Source organism: Ovis canadensis, chromosome X (genome assembly GCF_042477335.2).
Source record: "Ovis canadensis isolate MfBH-ARS-UI-01 breed Bighorn chromosome X, ARS-UI_OviCan_v2, whole genome shotgun sequence".
Lineage (NCBI taxonomy): Eukaryota > Metazoa > Chordata > Mammalia > Artiodactyla > Bovidae > Ovis > Ovis canadensis.
Window position 1 is genome coordinate 82,315,010 of NC_091727.1, and position 21,067 is coordinate 82,336,076.

At 40.9% G+C, this 21,067-nt stretch overlaps 1 protein-coding gene and 1 pseudogene across 4 annotated transcripts in view; one reads left to right on the forward strand and one right to left on the reverse strand.

The window, feature by feature from the left end:
* GAB3 (GRB2 associated binding protein 3) overlaps nucleotides 1-21,067 on the reverse strand; it is a 94,583-nt gene that overhangs the window by 41,308 nt on the left and 32,208 nt on the right. For 2 of the 4 annotated variants that reach the window (XM_070291923.1, XM_070291922.1), the window contains exons 3-5: nucleotides 20,378-20,591; nucleotides 19,534-19,792; nucleotides 19,314-19,449 (exon numbers count right to left, since the gene is read on the reverse strand). In XM_070291923.1, coding sequence (XP_070148024.1) covers nucleotides 19,314-19,449; nucleotides 19,534-19,792; nucleotides 20,378-20,591 — 609 coding nt within the window. Of the gene's footprint in view, nucleotides 1-19,313; nucleotides 19,793-20,377; nucleotides 20,592-21,067 lie in introns of all 4 variants that reach the window. The other 2 variants (XM_070291921.1, XM_070291920.1) reach the window with 1 other exon arrangement.
* LOC138930096 (high mobility group protein B3 pseudogene) lies at nucleotides 7,393-7,994 on the forward strand (annotated as a pseudogene).

Genomic DNA, 21,067 nt, shown 5'->3' on the forward strand with positions numbered 1-21,067 from the left:
AACTGCTGGTGGGAACGTAAGCTGGTATAGTCACCATGGAAATATATGAAGGTTCCTCAAAAAACTTAAAATAGAGCTACCATGTGATCCAGAAATTCCATTCCTGAGCATTTATCAGGAAAAAAAAAAAGAAAACTCTAATTCAAAAAGACACATGCACTCCAATGTTCATAGTAGCACTATTCACAATAGCCAAGACAGGGAGGCAAATTAAGTGTCCATCAACAGATGAATGGATAAAGAAGAAGTGACACATATATACAGTGAAACATTGTTGTTTTTCAGTCACTAAGTTGTCTCCAACTCTTTTTACCCAGTTCCTCACTCAAAACATAAAAGACAGTGCATCACTCAAGGAGAAAAAAAATGTGTACAGAAACTATGGTGTAAAATACAAAAGATACTATGATAAAGGGTCAGACACAACTGAGCGACTAAACAACAAAAACAATCTGTAAAAATACTGAATTACTGTGTTATACACTTGAAAGGGAAACTAATATAATATTATAAATAACCAACTATACTTCAAAAAGAAATTGGCCAGTGAAGTTCTTCATGTTAACAGGATAAAGGAGAAAAATCACATGGTCATAAAATGTTTCAACAATTTCAATACTCCTTGATGATTAAAAAATAATAATATTTAGCAAGGTAGGAATATCAGAGAATGTACTTAATCTAATGAACAGTATCTACAAAAGTTTCCTGCAAACCACATTACAACAGTGAAACACAGAAGTTTTCCAGGTGAAACCAGGAATATGACAAGGATCCCAGTTATTAACAGTACTATTCAAAGATATCCTGGCCTTCCTAGGCCAAGCAGTGACATGAAAAAAGAAAATGAAAGATACAGATATTAGAAAAAAAGTTTTTAGTATTTGCATGTTATATGATTGTATACAAAGAAAATGTAAATAAATATACATTTAGAAAAGATAGGGGACTTCCCTGGTGGCCCAGTGGCTAAGACTCCCAATGCAGGGTGCCTGGGTTTAGATCCCAGTAGGGGAACCAGATACCACATGCCACAACTAAGACCTAGCACTTCCAAATAAATAAATAGTAAAAAAGAAAGAAAGAAAGAAAGAAAAGGCAGATATAAAAATCAAAATGAAAAGCTAATTTATTTTTATGCAATAGCAAAAAATTTTTAAAGTAAAATACCATTGACAATAACATAAAAAAATAACAAATACATGGGAATATATTAATGAAATATGCAAGACTTCACCAAAAGACATAAAAAATTATAGACACAAAATAATAAGGAGAATTCCCTGGTGGCTCAGTGGTTAGGACTCTGTGATTTCACTGCTCGGGATGCAAGTTCAATCCCTGATCAGAGAACTAAGATCCGGGGAACAAGCCTGTGAGATGAGGCCAAAAATAGGTAGTAGTGGGAAATGTGGAATGGGGAGAAAAAGAACTGAATGAAGGCAGTCAAAAAGTACAGAATTCCAGTTGTAAGATAAATACATATTTGGGAGGTAATGCATGACAAGATAAATAGAAATAACAGTGCTGCATGTTATATATGACAGTTGTTACAAGAGTAAATCCTAAGAGTTCTCATCAGAAGGAAGATTTACTTCTATTTTTGTAATGTTATATCTATATGAGATGATAGATGCTCACAAAACTTGTGGTCATTTCATGATGTATATAAGTCAAATCACGCTGTGTTCCTTAAACTTACACAGTGCTATATGTCAATTACATCTCAATAAAAGCAGAAGAAAAATAAAAGAAAGATAAAGGATATAGGCAAAGCAGATCACCGTGGGCCTTGCACACTATTGTAAGAAATTTAGGTTTTATTCCTAGTGCACAAAGAAGTCATTAGATTGGCTTTTTAGCAAGGAACTGACTATCTGATTTACATTTTTTAAGAGATCACTTGACTGCAGTGTGGAAAACAGATTAGAGGCAGACAAGCATAGTGGTGGCATGATATCAGGATAATGAGTTGCATTACAGTAAATTTTTTCAGATTTCATTTATGCTTTAAAAAGAAGATGTAGTATGTACTTCTGTATTGTTTAACTTTTTCAGAGTACAGTAAGAATTCATGCACTTTAACAATAAAAAAAATTAATAGAAATTTAAACTGAGGAATGTGTTTTGTTTAAGAGGTTGCTGATTAATCACTTGAAATTGAAAACTTAAAGGAACAGAAACACTATAGACATGTCATATTTTATAATTAAGCAGAAAAGTCAGTCAGGAAGCAAAACTTAATAACTGTTAAACCTGGTGCATGAGATAAGAAAGCCTTCTTAAGTGATCAAGGCAAAGAAATAGAGGAAAACACAGAATGGAAAGGCTAGCGATCTCAAGAAAATTAGAGATACCAAGAGAACATTTCATGCAAAGATGAGCACAATAAAGAACAGAAATGGTATGGACCTAACAGAAGCAGAAGATACTAAGAAGAGGTGGCAAGAATACACACAAGAACTACACCAAAAAGATCTTCATGACCCAGATAACCACAATGATGTGATCACAAACCTAGAACCAGACATCCTGGAGTGCAAAGTCAAGTGGGCCTTAGGAAGCATCACTACGAACAAAGCTAGTGGAGGTGATGGGATTCCAGGTAAGCTATTTCCAATCCTAAAATATGATGCTGTGAAAGTGCTGCACTCAATATGCCAGCAAATTTAGAAAACTCAGCAGTGGCCACAGGCCTGGAAAAGCTCAGTTTTCATTCCAATCACAAAGAAAGGCAATGCAAAAGAATGTTCTAACTAATGCACAATTGCACTCATTTCACACACTAGTAAAGTAATGCTAAAAATTCTCCAAGCCAGCCTTCAACAGTATGTGAACTGAGAACTTCCAGATGAACAAGTTGGATTTAGAAAAGGCAGAGGAACCAATTTTGCAACCAAATTACCAACAGCCATTGGATCATAGAAAAAGCAAGAGAATTCCAGAAAAACATCTACTTCTGCTTCACTGACTATGCTAAAGCCTTTGAGTGTGTAGATCACAACAAACTGTGGAAAATTCTTCAAGAAATGAGAATACCAGATCACCTGACCTGCCTCTTGAGAAATCTGTATGTAGATCAAGAAGCAACAGTTAGGGACTTCCAAGGTGGTCCAGTGGCTAAGACTCCATGCTCCAAAGGCAGTGGGGCATGGGTTCAATTCCTGGTCAGGAAACTAGATCCCACATGCCACAAGTAAGAGTTTGTATGCCACAACTAAGACCTGGCACAACCAAATAAATAAATATTAAAAAAAATTTTTTAAGACAGGTGACAGAGGAATAGGACAGGGAGACCAATTTCTCCCCCATAAATTCATCAAAAGAACATTTGAACGCTGAGTAAATTTCACAAAACAACTTCTGAATGCTGGCAGAGGACATCAGGCACCCAGAAAAGCAGCCCATTGTCTTCGAAAGGAGGTAGGAAAAAAATATAAAAGATACAAAGAGAGACAAAAGAGGTAGGGATGGAGATCCATCCTGGGAAGGGAGTCTTAAAAAAGAGAGAAATTTTCAAACACCAGGAAACACTCTCACTGGCAAGTCTGTGGTGAGCCTTGGAAACATAGAGGGCAACATAACCAGGAGGAAAAATAAATAAATAATTAAAACCCACAGATTTACATGCCCAACGGTAACTCCCTGTGGTGAAGCGGCGCAGAGGCCTGCATCCACCACTAGCAAGCAGGGGCTGGGCAGGGAGGCATGGGCTGCATTGCTTAGGCTAACGACCAGCCCTGAATGCCCCAAGGGCAATCTGAGGGAACTAACTTGAGATAGAAAACCAGATTGTGGGATAGCTACCCTGCAAAAAGCCCTAACCTAAGACACCACCAGGCCCTCTCACAGAACAAAGGACTGAGCAGAGCTAGCCAGCTGCAGACTGGCCCATCCCCCTCCAGAGACAGGCAGGCGAGGGCAGCCAGAGCCGGAAGGGGGCAATTGCGGCCCCAGAGAGGCATTATCTACCAAACTGCAAGCAGGCTTGTTGCTAACCAAGACTTCTTGGGATTCTGGACAGTCAACATCCGCCTGAGAAGGTGCGCCAGTTGTACACCCAGAAAACTGAGCAGCAGGGACGGGGGAGGCGATGAGTCACAGAGACCACACTCACCAAACACCTGGTCACCTGAGCTGCTCGGACCTGGGAAGGGCACAAAACGCAGGCACAAAATGCAGGCCCAACCGAGTCTGCACCTCTGAGGAGTACCCGAGTACCTGAACCTGAGTGGCTTAGACCTGGGAAGTGCATATAACCCAGGGCCAGCCTCAGACAGTTCCTGGCAGAGCAACCTAGAGCCTAAGCAGTATAGACAGGGAAAGCATACACACCATGAGTGGGGGCAAACCCAGTGTGGCTGAGACACTGTGAGCACATGCCAGTGTTATTTGTTTGAAGTGTTCCTCCCTCCCCACAGCATGACTGAAAAAGTGAGCCTAAAGAAGTGTCCACCACCACCACCTTGTGTCAGGGAGGAAATTAGACACTGAAGAGGCTGGCAAACAGAAGCTAAAAAGAGGGAACTGCCTTGGAAGTGACAGATGCAATAGATTAAAACCCTGTAGTTAGTATCGACTACATAGGAAGGGGCCTATAGATCTTGAGAAGTATAAGCCGGATCAACAAAATACCTGAAAATGAACTGACACCACACTATCCACAACAACACCAAAGAAAGTCCTAGATATATCTTGACTATTATCATTCTTTAGTTTTTATTTAATTTTTGAGTCCTCTATTACTCCTTTAATTTTCATTTTTATAACCTACTTTTAATTTGCAAAAAAAAGACCTTATTTTTTAAAGCAAACTTCATATATATATATATTATAATTTTTGTGACTTTTTTTTCTTTAATATTGTATTTTTGAAAATCCAACCTCTAGATTTTTAATGTTTCTTTTTGGTATTTGTTATCTATTTTGTACCTTTAAGAACCCAATCTTTAGTACCCATTTTTACTTGGGAGCGAGATTACTGGCTTGACTGCTTTCTCCCTCTTTGGGCTCTCCTTTTTCTCCAGCAGGTCGCTTCTATCTCCTCCCTCTCCCTTCTCTTCTCTATCCAACTCTGTGAATCTCTTTGTGTGTTCCGGATGGTGGAGACCACTTAGGGAACTGATAACTGACTGGATCTGTCTCTCTCCTTTTGATTCTCCTATTTATACTCCTGGCCACCTCTGTCCCCTTTCTCCCTCCCTCTTCTCTTCTCAGTATAATTCTGTGAACATTTCTGAGAGGTCCAGACTGTGGAGCACACATAAGGAAGTGATTACTGGCTAGCTTGCTCTCTTCTCTCTTGATTCCACCTCATCTCATCCTGGTCACCTCTATCTCCCTCCTCCCTCTTCTCTTCTCCATGTAACTCTGTGAACCTCTCTGGGTGTCCCTCACTGTGGAGAAACTTTTCATCTTTAACCTAGATGTTTTATCAATGGTGCTGTGTAGATGGATGAGTCTTGAGGCTACAGTAAAAATAATACTGAAAACCAGAAGCATGAGGTTTAAGTCCAAATCTTGAGAACACAAGAGAACTCCTGACTCCAGGGAATATTAATTGATAGGAGCTCATCAAATGCATCCATACCTATACTGAAACCAAGCACCACCCAAAGGCCAACAAGTTCCAGAGCAAGACATACCATGCAAATTCTCCATCAATACAGGAAAATAGCCCTGAGCTTCAATATACAGTCTGCCCAAAGTCATTCCAAACCCACTGACATCTCATAACTCATTACTAGCAACTTCATTGCACTCCAGAGAGAAGAAATCCAGCTCCACCCACCAGAACACTGACACAAGCTTCCCTGACCAGGAAACCTTGACAAGGCACCTGTCCAAACCCACCCACAGAGAGGAAACTCCACAATAAAGATAACTCCACAAAATGCCAGAATACGGAAAGGCCACTCCAAACACAGCAATATAAACAAGATGAAAAGGCAGAGGAACACCCAGCAGGTAAAGGAACAGGATAAATGCCCATCAAACCAAACAAAAGAGGAAGAGATAGGTAATCAACCTGATAAAGAATTCCAAATAATGACAGTGAAAATGATCCAAAATCTTGAAAACAAAATGGAGTTACAGATAACTAGCCTGGAGACAAGGACTGAGAAGATGCAAGAAAGGTTTAACAAAACCTAGAAGAAATAAAAAGAGTCAATATATAATGAATAATGCAATAAATGAGATCAAAAACACATGGAGGGAGCCAACAGTAGAATAACGGAGTCAGAAGATAGGATAAGCGAGGTAGAATATAGAATGGTAGAAATAAATGAAAGAGAGAGGAAAAAGGAAAAACAAATTAAAAGAAATGAGAACAGTCTAAGAGACCTCTGGGACAAAGTTAAACGCACCAACATTTGAATCATAGGAATCCCCAAAGAAGAAGACAAAAAGAAAGACCATGAGAAAATACTTGAGGAGATAATAGTTGAAAACTTCCCTAAAATGGGGAAGGAAATAATCACCCAAGTCCAAGAAACCCAGAGAGTCCCAAACAGGATAAACCCAAGGGGAAACACTCCAAGATACATATTAATCAAATTAACAATGATCAAACAGAAAGAACAAATATTAAAAACAGCAAGGGAAAAACAACAAATAACACACTTTAAATGATACAATAGATCAGTTAGACCTAATTGATATCTATAGGACATTTCACGCCAAAACAATGAATTTCACCTTTTTATCAAGCACAAACGGAACCTTCTCCAGGATAGACCACATCCTGGGCCATAAATCTAGCTTTGGTAAATTCAAAAAAATTTAAATCATTTCAAGCATCTTTTCTGACCACAATGCAGTGAGATTAGATCGCAATTAAAGGAGAAAAACTATTAAAAATTCCAACATGTGGAGGGTGAACAACACGCTGCTAAATAACCAAAAAAATCACAGAAGAAATCAAAAGAGAAATCAAAATATGCATAGAAATGAATGAGAATGAAAAAACAACAACCCAAAACCTGTGGGACACTGTAAAAGCAGTGCTAAGGGGAAGGTTCATAGCAATACAGGCATACCTCAAGAAACAAGAAAAAAGTCAAATAAATAACCTAATTCTACACCTAAAGCAACTAGAAAAGGAAGAAATGAAGAACCCCTCAGTTAGTAGAAGAAAAGAAATCTTAAAAATTAGAGCAGAAACAAATGCAAAAGAAACAAAAGAGACCATAGCAAAAATCAATAAAGCCAAAAGCTGGTTCTTTAAAAGGATAAATAAAACTGACAAACGATTAACCAAACTCATCAAGAAACAAAGGAAGAAAAATCAAATCAATAAAATTAGAAATGAAAATGGAGAGATCACAACAGACAACACAGAAATGAAAAGGATCATAAGAGACTACTATCAGAGACTAACGAACAATACAGATGGCTAAAGGTGATCCCAAGAAACCAAAGCAAGATGTCTGCTTATGCCTTCTTTGTGCAGACGTGCAGAGAGGAACATAAGAAGAAAAACCCAGAGGTCCCTGTCAATTGAGAGGTGGAAGACCATGTCCAGGAAAGAGAAGTCGAAGTTCGATGAAATGGCAAAGGTGGATAAAGCGCGCCATGATTGGGAAATGAAGGATTACGGACCAGCTAAGGGAGGCAAGAAGAAGGACCCTAATGCCCCCAAGAGACCACCGTCTGGATTTTTCCTATTCTGCTCTGAATTCCGCCCCAAGATCAAGTCTGCAAACCCTGGCATCTCTATTGGAGATGTGGCGAAGAAGCTAGGTGAGATGTAGAATAACTTAAGTGACAGTGAGAAGCAGCCATACATCAACAAGGCAGCGAAGCTGAAAGAGAAGTATGAGAAGGGTGTCACAGACTATAAGTCTAAAGGGAAGTTTGATGGCGTCAAGGGTGCTGCTAAAGTTGCCCGGAAAAAGGTGGAAGAGGAAGATGAAGAGGAGGAGGAGGAGGAAGAGGATGAATTTAAAAAAAAAAAACTGTTGATCTGTTTCCTTCTGAATACATTAGAGTAGGGAGCACCTTGATTGACACACCTCTCACCCAAGATGTGTCTGTTGCCCTCATTAGGTTTAATTACCCAATTGGATCATGATCATATCTTAGTGCTCTAGCAATTGTCAGTGGTTTACATTAAGTGGCCATGGGTGTCTGGAGCACCTGGAAACTGTATCAAAGTTGTACATATTTCCAAACGTTTTTAAAATGAAAGGCTCTCGTGTTCTCCTCACTCTGTGCACTTTGCTGTTGGTGTGACAAGGCATTTAAAGATGTTTCTGGCATTTTTTTTTTAATTTGTAAGGTGGTGTGTTAATTCTATGGTCATGGGCTAGAAATCCCGTGTTCTCAACTATACATATCTATAGTTTGTAAAAAGAACAAAGCAACTGAGACACACTCTTGATGCTCCTTGCTTGGTGTGGAGGCTGTGGGGGCAATGCCTTTCGGAGGGGCTGTAGCTCAGGGCGTGCACTGTGGGGCTGGACTTGTGGACACTGCAGTGGGCGTCCATTTAGCTTCAGGTTGTCTTGTTTTTTAGTGACATAGCATCCCACTGCCATTCTCAGCTGTGGAAGAGTTGGGGGGGGGTCAGCAGGCATGACAAGTGTTTTGGATCCTTTTTAGTTGAAGTGCGGTAGTTTTTAACTGTTTTTTTTTTTTTAACAAACTGTAGAACTGTTCATTGTCAGCAAAGCCAAGAGCCACTGCACCAGTGAAAGTTCAAGAACTTTCTGTACTAAACACGATCTGCAATGTTATGTTATTTTTTTTTGTATGTTTAGAATGTTGAAATGTTTTTGAAGTTAAATAAACAGTATTACATTTTTTAAAAAAAAAAAAAACAAGAGACTACTATCAGCAACTATAGGCAAATAAAATGGACAACTTGGAAGAAATGGACAAATTCTTAGAAAAGTACAACTTTCCAAAACTGAACCAGGAAGAAATAGAAAAACTTAACAGACCCATCACAAGCACAGAAATTGAAACTGTAATCAGAAATCTTCCAGCAAACAAAAGCCCAGGTCCAGACAGCTTCAAAGCTGAATTCTACCAAAAACTTCTAACACCTATCCTATTTAAACTCTTGCAGAAACTTGCAGAGGAAGATAAACTTCCAAACTCATTCTATGAGGCCACCATCACCCTAATATCAAAACCTAACAAAAATGCCACAAAAAAAGAAAACTACAGGCCAATATCACTGATGAACAAAGATATAAAAACCCTTAACAAAATTCTAGCAATCAGAATCCAACAACACATTTAAAAGATCATACATCATGACCAAGTGGGCTTTATCCCAGGGATGCAAGGATTCTTCAATATCCACAAATCAATCAATGTAATACACCACACTAACAAATTGAAAAATAAAAGCCATGTGATTATCTCAATAGATGCAGAGAAAGCCTTTGACAAAATTCAACATCCATTTATGATAAAAACCTTCCAGAATGCAGGAAGAGAAGGAACATATCTCAACATAATAAAAGCTATATATGACAAACCCACATCAAACATTATCCTCAATGATGAAAAAATGAAAGCATTTCCCCTAAAGTCAGGAACAAGACAAGAGTGCCCACTCTCACCACTACTATTCAACATAGGTTTGGAAGTTTTGGCCACAGCAATCAGAGCAGAAAAAGAAAGAAAAGGAATCCAAATTGGAAAAGAAGTAAAACTCTCACTCTTTGCAGATGACATGATCCTCTACATAGAAAACCCTAAAGACTCCACCAGAAAATTACTAGAGCTAATCAATGAATATAGTAAAGTTGCAGGATATAAAATGAACACACAGAAATTCCTTGCATTCCTATACACTAATAATAAGAAAATAGAAAGAGAAATTAATGAAACAATTCCATTCACCATTGCAATGAAAAGAATAAAATACTTAGGAATATATTTACCTAAAGAAACTAAAGACCTACATATAGAAAACTATAAAACAAAACACTGGTGAAAGAAATCAAAGAGGACACTAATAGATGGAGAAATACACCTTGTTCATGGATTGGAAAAATCAATATAGTGAAAATCAGTATACTGCCCAAAGCAATCTATAGATTCAATGCAATCCCTATCAAGCTACCAATGGTATTTTTCACAGAGCTGGAACAAATAATTTCTAATTTCTATGGAAATACAAAAAACTTCGAATAGCCATAGCAATCTTGAGAAAGAAGAATGGAATAGGAGGAATCAACCTGCCTGACTGCAGGCTCTACTACAAAGCCACAGTCATCATCAAGACAGTATGGTACTGGCACAAAGACAGAAATATAGATCAATGGAACAAAATAGAAGCCAAGATAAATCCACACACCTATGGACACCTTATCTTTGACAAAGGAGGAAAGAATATGCAATGGAGAAAAGACAATCTCTTTAACAAGTGGTGCCGGTAAAACTGGTCAACCACTTGTAAAAGAATGAAACTAGAACACTTTCTAACATCATACACAAAAATAAACTCAAAATGGATTAAAGACTTAAACTAAAACCAGAATCTATAAAACTCCTCGAGAAGAACATAGGCAAAACACTCTCCGACATAAACCACAGCAGGGTTCTCTATGACCCACCTCCCAGAATATTGGAAATAAAAGCAAAAATAAACAAATGGGACCTAATTAAAGTTAAAAGCTTTTGCACAATAAAGGAAACTATAAGCAAGGTGAAAAGACAGCTTTTGGAATGGGAGAAAATAATGGCAAATGAAGCAACTGACAAAGAATTAATCTCAAAAATATACAAGCAACTCCTACAGCTCAATTCCAGAAAAATAAACCACCCAGTCAAAAAATGGGCCAAAGAACGAAACAGACATTTCTCCAAAGAAGACATACAGATGGCTAACAAACACATGAAAAGAGGCTCAATATCACTCATTATCAGAGAAATGCAAATCAAAACCACAATGAGGTACCATTTCATGCCAGTCAGAATGGCTGCTATCCAAAAGTCTACAAGCAATAAATGCTGGAGAGGGTGTGGAGAAAAGGGAACCCACTTACACTGTTGGTGGGAATGCAAACTAGTACAGCCACTTTGGAGAACAGTGTGGAGATTCCTTAAAAAACTGGAAATAGAACTGCCATACGATGCAGCAATCCCACTGCTGGGCATACACAGTGAGGAAACCAGAATGGAAAGAGTCACGTGTACCCCAATGTTCATCGCAGCACTGTTTATAACAGCCAGGCCATGGAAGCAACCTAGATGTCCATCAGCAGATGAATGGATAAGAAAGCCATGGTATATATACACAATGGAGTATTACTCAGCCATTAAAAAGAATACATTTGAATCAGTTCTAATGAGGTGGATGAAACTGGAGCATATTATACAGAGTGAAGTAAGCCAGAAAGAAAAACACCAATACAGTATACTAAAGCATATATACGGAATTTAGAAAGATGGTAACCATAACCCTATATGCTAGACAGCAAAAGAGATACAGATGTATAGAACAGTCTTTTGGACTCTGTGAAGAGGGAGAGGGTGGGATGATTTGGGCGAATGGCTTTGAAACATGTATAATATCATATGTGGAACGAATCACCAGTCCAGGTTCGATGCATGATACAGGATGCTTGGGGCTGGTGCACTTGGATGACCCAGAGGGATGGGATGGGGAAGGAGGTGGAAGGGGGGGGTTCAGGATGGGGAACAAGTGTACACCCATGGTGGATTCATGTCGATGTACAGCAAAACCAATACAATAGTGTAAAGTAATTAGCCTCCAATTTAAATAAATTAATTAAATAAATAAAAATAAAAAAAAGAAGCAACAGTTAGAAAAGGACATGGAACAATGGATCGGTTCCAAATTGAGAAAGGAGTATGTCAAGGCTGTATATTGTCACCCTGCTTATTTAACTTATATGCAGAGTAGATCATGAGAAATGCCAAGCTGGATGAAGCACAAGCTGGAATCAAGATTGTCAGGAGAAATATCAATAATCTCAGATATGCAGATGACACCACCTTTATGGTGGAAAGTGAAGAGGAACTAAAGAGCCTCTTGATGAAAGTGAAAAGAAGAGAGTGAAAAAGTTGGCTTGAAACTCAATATTCAAAAAACTAAGATCATGGCATCTGGTCCCATCACTTCATGGCAAATAGATGGGGAAACAACGGAAATACTGAGACTTTATTTTCTTGGGTTCCAAAATCACTGAAGCCACGAAATTAAAAGACACTTGCTCATTGGAAGAAAAGCTATGACAAACCTAGGTAGCATATTAAAAAACAGAGACATTACTTTGCTAACAAAGGTCTGCATAGTCAAAACTATGTTTTTTCTAGTAGCCATGTGTGGATGTGAGACTTGGGCCATAAAGAAAGCTTATTGCTCAATAATTGATGCTTTTGAACTGTGGTGTTGGAGAAGACTCCTGAGAGTACCTTGGACTAGAAGGAGATCAAACCAATCAATCCTAAAGGAAATCAACCCTGAATATTCCTTGGAAGGACTGATGCTGAAGCTGACGCTGAAGCTCCAATACTTTGGCCACCTGATGTGAAGAAATGACTCATCAGAAAAGACCCTGATACTGGGAAAGATTGAAGGCAGGAGAAGGGGATGAGAGAGGATGAGATAGTTGGATGGCATCACCAACTCGATCGACATGAGTTTGAGCAAACTCTGGGAGATAGTGGGGGACAGGGAAGCCTGGCATGCTGCAGTCAATGGAGTCACAAAGAGTCTGACATGACTGAGTGACTGAACTGAACTGGGGGATGGATACATGGGAGTTCATCATACCATCTCCTACTTTTGTAAATGTGTGAAATTTTCAATAATACAGTTGTATTTTAAATCTTTTTATGGGATTTGGAGTGGGAAAATTAAGAGAGTTAAAGATAGTTTATTTAGATTTTTAAAAGATAATTACTTTAAAAAATTTATTTTAATTGGAGGCTAATTACTTTACAATATTGTATTGGTTTCTAATATAACCTTTAAAGCCATAAACACAGTTCCTCGTGTGAAATATAAAAGATAGTGCATCATTCAAGTAAGAAAAATATGTAAAGAAACTATAGTAAAATACTAGATAATGAAGTAGGGATCAAATAAACATGGAGATAAAGTGCTAGGTAGAGGCTCTGAGAACCAGTCGGCCTAATACAGGAGGTATAATTCATTACAGGTGTGTGTTGACAGGTATGTATGTGTTTTCCACATTTGGGGGAGAGAAGGAGTCATTTTCAAAATCGCATGAAGATTTCACACATTTACATATTCAGTCAGTTCAGTTCAGTTCAGTCGCTCGGTCATGTCCGACTCTGCAACCCCATGAACTGCAGCACGCCAGGCCTCCCTGTTCATCACCAACTCCCAGAGTTCACTCAAACTCATGTCCATAGAGTCAGTGATGCCATCCAGCCATCTCATCCTCTGTCATCCCCTTCTCCTCCTGCCCCCAATCCCTCCCAGCATCAGAGTCTTTTCCAATGAGTCAACTCTTCACATCAGGTGGCCAAAGTACTGGAGTTTCAGCTTTAGCATCATTCCTTCCAAAGAACACCCACGGCTGATCTCCTTTAGAATGGACTGGTTGGATCTTGCAGTCCAAGGGACTCTCAAGAGTCTTCTCCAACACCACAGTTCAAAAGCATCAATTCTCCAGCGCTCAGCTTTCTTCACAGTTCAACTTTCACATCCATACATGACCACTGGAAAAACCATAGCCTTCACTAGATGGACCTTTGTTGGCAAAGTAATGTCTCTGCTTTTGAATATGCTATTTAGGTTGGTCGTAACTTTCCTTCCAAGGAGTAAGCGTCTTTTAATTTCATGGCTGCACTCACCATCTGCAGTGATTTTGGAGCCCCAAAAAACAAAGTATGACACTGTTTCCACTGTTTCCACATCTATTTCCCATGAAGTGATGGGACCAGATGCCATAATCTTAGTTTTCTGAATGTTGAGCTTTAAGCCAACTTTTTCACTCTCCTCTTTCACTTTCATCAAGAGGCTTTTTAGTTCCTCTTCACTTTCTGCCATAAAGGTGGTGTCATCTGCATATCTCAGGTTATTGATATTTCTCCTGACAATCATGATTCCAGCTTGTGTTTCTTCCAGCCCAGTGTTTCTCATGATGTACTCTGCGTATAAGTTAAATAAGCAAGGTGACAATATACAGCCTTGTATATTGTGGTCCAGTGGAGAAGGGAATGGCAAACCACTTCAGTATTCTTGCCTTGAGAACCTCATGAACAGTAGGAAAAGGCAAAATGATAGGATACTGAAAGAGGAACTCCCCAGGTCGGTAGATGCCCAATATGCTACTGGAGATCAGTGGAGAAATAACCCCAGAAAGAATGAAGGGATGGAGCCAAACCAAAAACAATATCCAGTTGTGGATGTGACTGATGATAGAAGCCAGGTCCGATGCTGTAAAGAGCAATATTGCATAGGAACCTCGAATGTTAGGTCCATGAATCAAGGCAAATTGGAAGTGGTCAAACAGGAGATGGCAAGAGTGAACATCGACATTCTAGGAATCAGCGAACTAAAATGGACTGGAATGAGTGAATTGAACTCAGATCACCATTATATCTACTACTGTGGGCAGGAATCCCTCAGAAGAAATGGAGTAGCCATCATGGTCAACAAAAGAGTCCAAAATGCAGTACTTGGATGCAGTCTCAAAAACGACAGAACGATCTCTGTTCGTTTCCAAGGCAAACCATTCAATATCACAGTAATCCAAGTCTATGCTCCAATCAGTAATGCTGAAGAAGCTGACGTTGAACGGTTCTATGAAAACCTACAAGACCTTCTAGAACTAACACCCAAAAAAGATGTCCTTTTCATTATAGGGGACTGGAATGCAAAAGTAGGAAGTCAAGAAACACATGGGATAACAGGCAAATTTGGCCTTGGAATACAGAATGAAGCAGGGCAAAGGCTACTAGAGTTTTGCCAAGAGAACACACTGGTCATAGCAAACACCCTCTTCCAACAACACAAGAGAAGACTCTACACATGGACATCACGAGATGGTCAACACCAAAATCAGATTGATTATATTCTTTGCAGCCAGAGATGGAGAAGCTCTATACATTCAGCAAAAACAAGACTGGGAGCTGACTCTGGCTCAGATTTACATATTACATTTCCTCAAAGTAAAGATCAGATCAATGTACTGAATACAAGATTCCACATTACTTGAGGAAGACATTTGGGTTGAGATAAACCATTAGTCATAATGATTTCCTTATCCAGTCATGAAAATATTTAACAGGAAAAATGTGACACAGAAAAAATATTAAACACCTATTATATGCTGGAACCAACAATGTGGTGGATACTCATTCCAACTGATTTTCAAAACAAACCTCCCAGTTAGCCAGACACCCTTCACCGAGAGCCGTGGTGGCTTCCTGTTCAACACTGTTTGCGAAGAACCAACAAGGTGGCTGAATCCCAAAATCCTCATGACATCAAGAAATTAAACCATAATGACTCAGAGAGCAAGAGGCAGAATGCAACAGAATCTGTGCTACACCTTTGAAAAAAAGGGTGCATCAGTCCCTACTGGAACCATGCCAACTGACCACTGACAACATACTTCTGCTTGCATCATTTCACCAAGACTCATAACCTGAATAAGAGGGGAGATCCATCAACAAACTTGGTGACCATGACACCAATCTGCCCAAGATGGGGTCTCTCAGTCTGGCATTTCAGTCTCTCTTTGACGAGCACACCTTGGAACACAGTGACAATGAGAGCCAGCCTCAGGAAGGGTGACTTCCCTGGCCACCAAGGCGAGACGTGAATGTCTTTACCTTTATCTTTACCTTTTCCATAAGGTAATGATCTTTACCTTTCCAATAAGTTGCAGCAAAAGATCCACTTAAGTGCTTTCGTTTCCACTCTTCCTTCCAATAAAATAAGTTGGCTTAAGCTCCACATTTAGAAAACTAACATCATGGCATCTGGTCCCATAACTTCATGGCAAAGAGTTTTAGCCTCTGTTTACTTTCATGCAAAATAACACATTTGGATGGAGATGCAGCAGGAGAGAAGGAGAGAGAAAGTGTGCACAGAAACCCCTGGGAATCAACAGATTTCCAGAAAAAGGCCAAAAGGGGCTCCAGGAGGGCATGCCAATGGACCAAGCTGAGATGGCTAGGTTTGCATCACCTCGATGGTGATAGCTTGGACAAAAGCACTTCAGCTTAGCCAGGGAGAAGTTGGAAAGAATACATTAGGTGGCATGAAGGATGAGGCTGATGCAATTGTTGACAACTAGAAATGGAGTAGCCATCACGGTCAACAAAAGAGTCTGAAATGCAGTACTTGGATGCAATCTCAAAAATGACAGAATGATCTCTGTTCATCTCCAAGGCAAACCATTCAATATCACAGTTATCCAAGTCTATGCCCCAACCAGTAATGCCGAAGAAGCTGACGTTGAACGGTTTTATGAAGACCTACAAGATCTTTTAGAACTAACACCCAAAAAACTCGTCCTTTTCATTATAGGGGACTAGAATGCAAAAGTAGGAAGTCAAGAAACACCTGGAGTAACAGGCAAATTTGGCCTTGGAATGGGGAATGAAGCAGGGCAAAGGCTAATAGAGTTTTGCCAAGAGAACACACTGGTCATAGCAAACACCCTCTTCCAACAACACAAGAGAAGACTCTACACATGGACATCACCAGATGGTCAACACCAAAATCAGATTGATTATATTCTTTGCAGCCAGAGATGGAGAAGCTCTATACAGTCAACAAAAACAAGACCAGGAGCTGACTGTGGCTCAGATCATGAACTCCTTATTGCCAAATTCAGACTCAAATTGAAGAAAGTAGGGAAAACCACTAGATCATTCTGGTATGACCTAAATCAAATACCTTATGATTCTACAGTGGAAGTGAGAAATAGATTTAAGGGCCTAGATCTGATAGATAGAGTGCCTGATGAACTATGGAATGAAGTTTGTGACACTGTACAGGAGACAGGGATCAAGACCATCCCCATGGAAAAGAAATGCAAAAAGCAAAATGGCTGTCTGGGAGACCTTACAAATAGCTGTGAAAAGAAGAGAGGCAAAAAGCAAAGGAGAAAAGGAAAGATATAAGCATCTGAATGCAGAGTTCCAGAGAATAGCAAGAAGAGATAAGAAAGCCTTCTTCAGAGATCAATGCAAAGAAATAGAGGAAAACAACAGAATGGGAAAGACTAGAGACCTCTTCAAGAAAATTAGAGATACCAAGGGAACATTTCATGCAAAGATGGGCTCAGTAAAGGACAGAAATGGTCTGGACCTAACAGAAGCAGAAGATATTAAGAAGAGGTGGCAAGAATACACAACAGAAGTGTACAAAAAAGATCTTCACAACCCAGATAATCATGATGGTGTGATCACTAATCTAGAGCCAGACATCTTGGAATGTGAAGTCAAGTGGGCCTTGGAAAGCATCGCTATGAACAAAGCTAGTGGAGGTGATGGAATTCCAGTTGAGCTATTTCAAATCCTGAAAGATGATGCTGTGAAAGTGCTGCACTCAATATGCCAACAAATTTGGAAAACTCAGCAGTGGCCACAGGACTGGAAAAGGTCAGTTTTCACTCCAAGCCCAAAGAAAGGCAATGCTAAAGAATGCTCAAACTACCGCACAATTGTGCTTATCTCACATGCTAGTAAAGTAATGCTCAAAAATTCTCCAAGCCAGGCTTCAGCAATATGTGAACCGTGAACTCCCTGATGTTCAAGCTGGTTTTAGAAAAGGCAGAGGAAGCAGAGATCAAATTGCCAACATCCGCTGCATCATGGAGAAAGCAAGAAAGTTCCAGAAAAACGTCTATTTCTGCTTTATTGACTATGCCAAAGCCTTTGACTGTGTGGATCACAATAAACCGGAAAATTCTGAAAGAGATGGGAATACCAGACCACCTGACCTGCCTCTTGAGAAATCTGTATGCAGGTCAGGAAGCAACAGTTAGAACTGGACATGGAACAACAGACTGGTTCCAAATAGGAAAAGGAGTACGTCAAGGCTGTATATTGTCACCCTGCTTATTTAACTTATATGCAGAGTACATCATGAGAAACGCTGGACTGGAAGAAACACAAGCTGGAATCAAGACTGCTGGGAGAAATATAAATAACCTCAGATATGCAGATGACACCACCCTATGGCAGAAAGTGAAGAGGAACTCAAAAGCCTCTTGATGAAAATGAAAGTGGAAAGTGGAAAAAGTTGGCCTAAAGCTCAAAATTCAGAAAACGAAGATCATGGCATCCAGTCCCATCACTTCATGGGAAATGGATGGGGAAACAGTGGAAATAGTGTCAGGCTTTATTTTTGGGGGCTCCATAATCACTGCAGATGGTGATTGCAGCCATGAAATTAAAAGATCCTTACTCCTTGGAAGAAAAGTTATGACCAACCTAGATAGTATATTCAAAAGCAGAGACATTACTTTGCTGACTAAGACCCGTCTAGTCAAGGCTATGGTTTTTCCTGTGGTCATGTATGGATGTGAGAGTTGGACTGTGAAGAAGGCTGAGCGCCGAAGAATTGATGCTTTTGAAATGTGGTGTTGGAGAAGACTCTTGAGAGTCCTTTGGACTGCAAGGAGATCCAATCAGTCCATTCTGAAGGAGATCAGCCCTGGGATTTCTTTGGAAGGAATGATGCTAAAGCTGAAATTCCAGTACTTTGGCCACCTCATGTGAAGAGCTGACTCATTGGAAAAGACTCTGATGCTGGGAGGGATTGGGGGCAGGAGGAGAAGGGGATGACAGAGGATGAGATGGCTGGATGGCATCACTGACTCGATGGACATGATTCTGAGTGAACTCTGGGAGTTGGCGATGGACAGGGAGGCCTGGCGTGCTGCGATTCATGGGGTCGCAAAGAGTCGGACACGACTGAGCGACTGAACTGAACTGAGAAGACAAGAGCTCCACTCTACCCCCTCGGCAGAAGCCAAAGACACCACCTTCTGTACCAAGTAGGTCCCTGAGTGGCTCCAAATGAACACCAGGAGCCTGGTCTCACGAGGGGAGGCCATCATGTGGGCAGGGGCACGGCTAGGGCACCAGGAGTCTGAGTTCTTTCAGCATCTACAGGGACCAAGGATATCTCCCAGTCTGCAGACGGGGATGAGCAGGGGGACGCTGGGATCGGAGCGGGGGGTTTCCAGATGTGCACTTCCACCCAGGGCCTGACCCCGCTGGGACACTGGAATGGCCTGAGGAAATTGGCTGAACAATGCCCTGACATGGAAACACAGAGGAAAGAGGAGCCGGCTGCTGTCGGTACCTGAAGTTTAGCATCATCCAGTACTTACCTTTCCAGGTCCTCATGTTGTCTAAACCGGAAAGGGAAATTCTTCTAGGCACCACAGTGCCTTCCGGCTTCTTGAGGCTACTGGGCCCTCTGCACAGGAACTGCTCCTTGTGCCACCATTCAGAGAGATGGCTTGGCTTAGGGGGGCGAGGAGGGGGTGTGTTAGACATCATGTCTAGTTCTTTTACCCCATAGGGCAAGGAAGCTTGGTTTTGATCTACCTGGATGGCAGAATTTAAGGAAGTTTCCCCCAGTGGTAAAGAAAAGTGGTCCCTGGATGGGCCATTGACATCTTTCATCCAGATCAGGGTGGCCTGGGGCCTCATGGAGGGGGCCTCCTGAGACCCGTTCCTGGGGTGCGAAGGGCAGGCCAGGCTCCCAGAGGGTGGCAGCTGTGGGCAGTCCACAAAGACGTCATCAAAGGAAGCCTGCTCCAGTGAGCGCTCTGAGTTTGACCAACTATCACATCTGGTGGGGAGACTGAGGGAAGAAAAGCACAGACATTTGACTGAAAGGTCACAAGTCCCCACAGCGGCTGTTGGTACTGCTATACCTTTGGCAGAAGTTTGAAGGAGAAAGCCACCCACCCACTGCAAAGCCATGCTGTGGGGGAAAAGAGGCCATGCTGCCATCACTCCCCCTACTCGAATGTCGCTGTTTGTTTTTTTTTTTTAACTTTTATAGTGACATTCCCTCCACACCCCTCAGTGACAGCAACCCCTTGATGCAGGGGAAAAAAAAAAGTTTGTTGATTTTTCTCATCATCTAAGTGGAAGATACAAATGAAAATACAAGGTTAGAAATGAAAGCCACAACACCAAAATGCCTGAGTCATTCTGTTTGGTGTACCACATGCTTCAGCCTTGATAGTGGTTGATAGGGATCTGGCCCCACCCTGGCGGCAGCAGGAAGTGAGGGGAGCAGAGATACAGCCACTAGAAGATGCTACAGCTAAACGGCCTGATTCGCAGCGAGGGCATGACAGTCACAGAGGCTGCAAGAGGAAGCAATGTGGGTTCTGCCAATGGAGGGGCGTGCGCTAGGAGGCCGGGCGCAGAGGCGTACCTGGTGTGGTGCAGTCTTCCCGTCTCGCAGTTGGATAGAATCAGATAATCAGGAAGGAAGGGCAACTCTGACTCACTTCTGGTTTCCTCAGTGGCTACAGTACTAGTGCTCGGGTCATCTCTTGGCAGGGAGCAGACAGCAGGGTTGGTGAGAAGGGAGCTGGAGGGTGAGGGCTGTGCGGAGGAGGGGGCGCGACAGCCACTCTCCATGGAATCTGCAGGACAAATCGTTTCCCAGCAGAATGTTTAGGAATGGCTAGAACACAGTTTCTCAGATGGCATCTAAGAGGCCAAACAGAAGATGAAAATCACAGCTGGTGTTTGTACTGATGGAGAAGACCATTTCCCCAAGCTATAAACAACGTCTGGGGAACAAGGCCAATGTTCCAAGAGTGAAGTGTTGAATCAATTAAGGGCAAAATAAAGCAATCATTCTTGGCCTAAAAATCTGCAGATAGTCTACACACAGCTTCTTCATGGCTCTTAGCCACAACTCTGCATTCATCACTGTTTATTCACTCAACATATATATTCATAACATATTCACATATATATGCATAACAAATATATATACATATACTTACATATGCATTTGGGCACATGTGCAGGCATGCAGATATAGACATATATGTCTACCTATGTCTATATAGATACCTTCTCTTGCACTTACTATGTGCACGAGACTGTTCTA